The sequence below is a fragment of the Penaeus monodon genome, chromosome 23, assembly GCF_015228065.2.
Source record: "Penaeus monodon isolate SGIC_2016 chromosome 23, NSTDA_Pmon_1, whole genome shotgun sequence".
NCBI classification, from domain to species: Eukaryota; Metazoa; Arthropoda; class Malacostraca; order Decapoda; family Penaeidae; genus Penaeus; species Penaeus monodon.
Genome location: NC_051408.1, coordinates 15407221 through 15411499, shown reverse-complemented (window position 1 = coordinate 15411499; position 4279 = coordinate 15407221). Strand labels below are relative to the sequence as shown.

At 41.2% G+C, this 4279-nt stretch overlaps 1 protein-coding gene across 1 annotated transcript in view; it reads right to left on the bottom strand.

Annotated features, from left to right (window-relative positions):
- The window catches only part of LOC119588147 (twitchin-like), a gene marked incomplete in the record, with an annotated part of 124648 nt that overhangs the window by 89246 nt on the left and 31123 nt on the right, over positions 1 to 4279 (bottom strand). Inside the window, 2 exon segments of the mRNA XM_037936853.1 lie at positions 1802 to 2962; positions 3600 to 3635. Coding sequence (XP_037792781.1) covers positions 1802 to 2962; positions 3600 to 3635 — 1197 coding nt within the window.

The following is a 4279-nucleotide window of genomic DNA, read 5'->3' as shown; positions in this document are numbered from 1 at the left end:
GATGCAATGCGGCAAAAGAGGAATTCAACAAGAATACCTCCTCGTGCAGTACCCTCTAGCCTCAGGATCACCACATTAGTGTAAGTCAGCTGAGAAGACAGAAACCCTAAAGGCCATTTCCTTTGTGGCGCATCAACCTCTTGCCTCAGACTCCTTTCCCTCCTCTTTGTTAGCCAATTGGAATATAGCGTTTCCAGCTTTTTTCACGGTGGAAAGACCAATTTTGCCTCAAGGGATAAAGAGTCTATTTTGGGCAAGTGGCGATCGTGAAGTGCCAAGGGAAGGCTTTGCGGGTAGTGCCTCTCGGTTGCAGCGTGAGGCAGTGTTAAGGTCGAATCATTGGATGACGTGACGCGTGTATTCGTTGTTCGAGGTCTGAGTGAAGCAAAGTGACGTGGTAGACGTGAAAGAGCAAGAATTTGTTCTCGTCTGTACTTCGCGTGTTGTGATAATGATGCTCCGGATACTTGTAATTATTTTGATAACGTTCAGCTTAAGTCTTGTAGAATTAAAATGTTCTGGGCCGGTTTGATCGTATGGACGGACGTGTTTTGATATATATATATTTTTGAATTTGGCTGTCTTATTGGTATTTAGGTTGTTTTATAAATTGGTTTATTTAAAATATTTGAATCTTGTCTAGTTTGGCATTTGGTAGTTTATTTATGGGTCAAGTTTTTGTTTCATGTATCATTATATTTTAAGTGGATTTACATTTGCAATTTACTTTTTATTGTTTTATGAACATTTCATATAGGCAATCATATTTTTGTTTAAATTATGTTAGTTTAAACAGGATTTATATAATGATTTCACTGTGGTTGACGTATTTAGCTGTGTCATATTTAATAGAAAATAATTTGGCTGTCAGTTTTAGCATGTAGGTTAAGAAGTATGAAAAGCTTATTTTTCGTACTGTCACTCCCATTTTCCCGAGAGTTTTATTGCGAAAACCGATCAGCCAGTTCGGTAATTACGCGCGAAAACACTCATGCCACAACTTCGTTATAACCCTTTCAACGTCCTTGGAAACATAATACGTCGGAAAAATAAAAGCGACGAGTAACACTTGTAGACGAGACAACCGCTTCAAAGACGTAATGAGGAAAATCGTGTTTTATCAAGTATGGTTTTGCGAATTTTTAACAACGATTAAACTTTCGTTTTTTTTGTACCTACGAGCTAGCGAACAGGTCTCGTCATCCACAGACAAGGACATTAGTACCACCAGGTCTCGACCTGGCGGATCTTCGTGAGACCTCGTGTTAGTGTGTTTCTGGTCTCATCGGAAACACAGACACATCGCGAGCGGGGAGCGTTTACATGACGCCCTTTACGGAGACAACACAAGGGATCGACATTGATGATAACCTCTCAGATTCTTTAGTGAAAATGAGATTTATCAATTATCACAAAGTTTGTTTTAACGATTAGGCTGCGCGTTATTCCCTGCGTGGAAAGTTGGGCCCTTGTTTTGATAAATTTTCTATTAGCTTGTCACCTAAGTGTCTGATGCTGTGGTTTCAGATACCTATTTATCATGAGAATAGATACTGATATTCCAGCCAGACATAGATTACTACAGTGAATGAAATCAAACATATCAAAAGGCAATGTTAATGGCTTCCCCTGATGAACTGCCAGCGTTTCTGTATGGCTCGCCTCATGATAAAGTGCCAGTAAGGGTTTCTCAAGTGACTCAACCCCCCAGCAGGAGCACAAGGGCCTCAACCCGCCAGTGGAAAGCGTGCGTGTGTGAGTATGAGGGACCAACAAGGCCATGTCAGTGCTGGTGACAAACCTGTGCCGTCTCTTTGGGGGCTTTCGGTTCGTCCTTGATGGTCTGCTCGACTTTGCGCTCTACCTTTTTCAGCTCTACTTTCTCAGATTCTTCTACGACAGCTTGCTTTTTAGGCTCTACTTTTTTTAGTTGAACTTTCTCAGCTTCTTCTACGGCAGCTTGCTTTTTAGGCTCAACCTTTTTTAGTTGGATCTTCTGCGCCTCGTCTAAAGCCTCTTGTTTAGTATGCTCAACCTTTTTTAGTTGCACTCTCTGGGCCTCCTCTATGCCCTCTTGTTTAGTTCGCTCAACCTTTTTTAGTTGCACCATCTGGCCTTCCTCTACAGCTACTTCTTGCTTAGCGCCCACTTTTTTTAGTTGGATTCGCTGAGCTTCCTCTATGCCTTCTTGTTTAGTATGCTCAACCTTTCTTAGCTGAATCCTCTGAGCTTCATCTACAGCCATCTCTTCCTTGGCGCTAACTTTCCTAAGCTGAATCCTCTGAGCTTCATCTACAGCCATCTCTTCCTTGGCGCTAACTTTCCTAAGCTGAATCCTCTGAACTTCCTCTACACCCTCTTGTTTAATATGCTCAACCTTTTTTAGTTGCACTCTCTGAGCTTCATCTACAGCCATTTCTTGTTTAGCGCCTACTTTCCTGAGTTCCACTTTCTGAGCTTCTCCAACAGACAACTCCTCTCTGGCTCCTACTTTTTTAAGCTGAATTTTCTGGGCTTCTCCAACGGAAACCTCCTGCTTAGCTTCAACTTTCCTGAGTTGTACTGTTTGAGCTTCTCCGGAAGTGAACTCCTGTTTAGCCTCTACTTTCTTCAACTGCACTCCAAAAGCAGCTTCCTCTACAGTGGCCTCATGTTGTTTAACCGCTACTTTTTTTAGTTGCATTTGCTGAGCTTCCCCAAAAGCAAATTCTTGTTTAGTCTCTACCGTTCTAAGCTCTACCTGTTGAGATTCCTGTTTAACTTCTTGTTTTTTAAGTTCAACTTTTTTGAGTTCAACTTGTTTAGCTTCTTCTTTAAGCTCCTGCTTTTTAACTTCTACCTTTTTCAGCTGCGGCATTTTAAACTCCTCCGCTTCCTCTTTCTTAATTTCCTTCTTTTTAACAACCTTCTTTTTAGCCTCGGTCTCCTGAACCATCGTTTCCTCTGCAACCTGGACGGCCTCCTTTGCGGTAGGAGGAACGTAAGATGGTGAGCTACGTGTACTTCGCAAAAACCGACACAACATGCCCCGTTCGCAGAAGCACCTCCTGATGTGACGTCACGCCCGCAGGCAATGGCGTAGAGTCAGATCAGAAATCAGCTTCTGCGGACGGGGGCGTTTTGGACTCCACAGAGCGGACGGAAGAAGAGACGGACGTAAACAAATTAGCAAGAAGCAGCATGCATAACGGACCAAAACGAAAAACATTTAGACATTTAATACGACATACATTTAGACATTTAAAACGAAATACATTTAGACATTTAGAACATAAACATATTTATAATTTGGTGTAAAACATATACACATATTTTAGGAAAAGACATTTGGTATTATCCATGTATGTTTAAAATGTAAATATTTGGCTGTTTTACTAATATATATATAAAAATACAAAATGCAAATGTAGTTGGTGTAAATCTAGATATTTCTTGTAATATGATAATTGAATGTTGAATAAAAACTGTACTGTACTCAAACTGAAGACTATAGCACATAATAAGATGGCAAGAACATAGATAAAATCAATAAAATTGACTAAATCTACGGTAATTAGCATAAAAGACACTTGACAGACAGTGCAATGAGTAACAAGTACCTGTTGCTCCATCTTTTCCTGCCTCACCTCTTCCTTCTGTGGGATAAGAAAGATGCACAAGAAGCTGTTAGAATCTCCTACCTCAAACTCGTTTCAGAAAAAAAAAGCGAAATACAACTACAGACTTTGCAAGATAAAGAAGTTAGTATACGTTTTTCTACCGGAGAGAAGTGCTAAGATATACCAACTCCTACAGAGAGCCAAATCTACTAATAATGAGAAAATAATAGATAAAGCGTATTTCATTATATAGCAATTACCTGCAAAGGAAAGGCATCATTTAGTGTCATTTAGAAAATTGTGGGTGTAAATCGGGAGTGTTCAGTGTTCGTTTAAAAGTCGCCAAAAGGGCAACCTCACTACCGGGCTATTTAAATGTCGTTTTTTTAAAATGCTTGATCGCTTTATCCTTCGAGTTTTTAAAATTTTCTTCTTATTTGTTAGACGGCGAGATCTTCGAATGCAGAAACCAAGGAGAGCTGCGACGCCCCGTGCTGGCGCCGGGACACACGTCGGACGCAGGGGTCGCCTCGCCACAGGGAAAGGGACGCTCCACTGACGCGGGTGGCACTGCTTTGGCAACTTTTGTGAGGACTTTGATCTGACTACTCCCCGAGAGAAGTGGGTGTGTTGAAAAAAAGGGTGGGATGGGCGTGGAGGGACTTGGAGGGTTTGCAAAT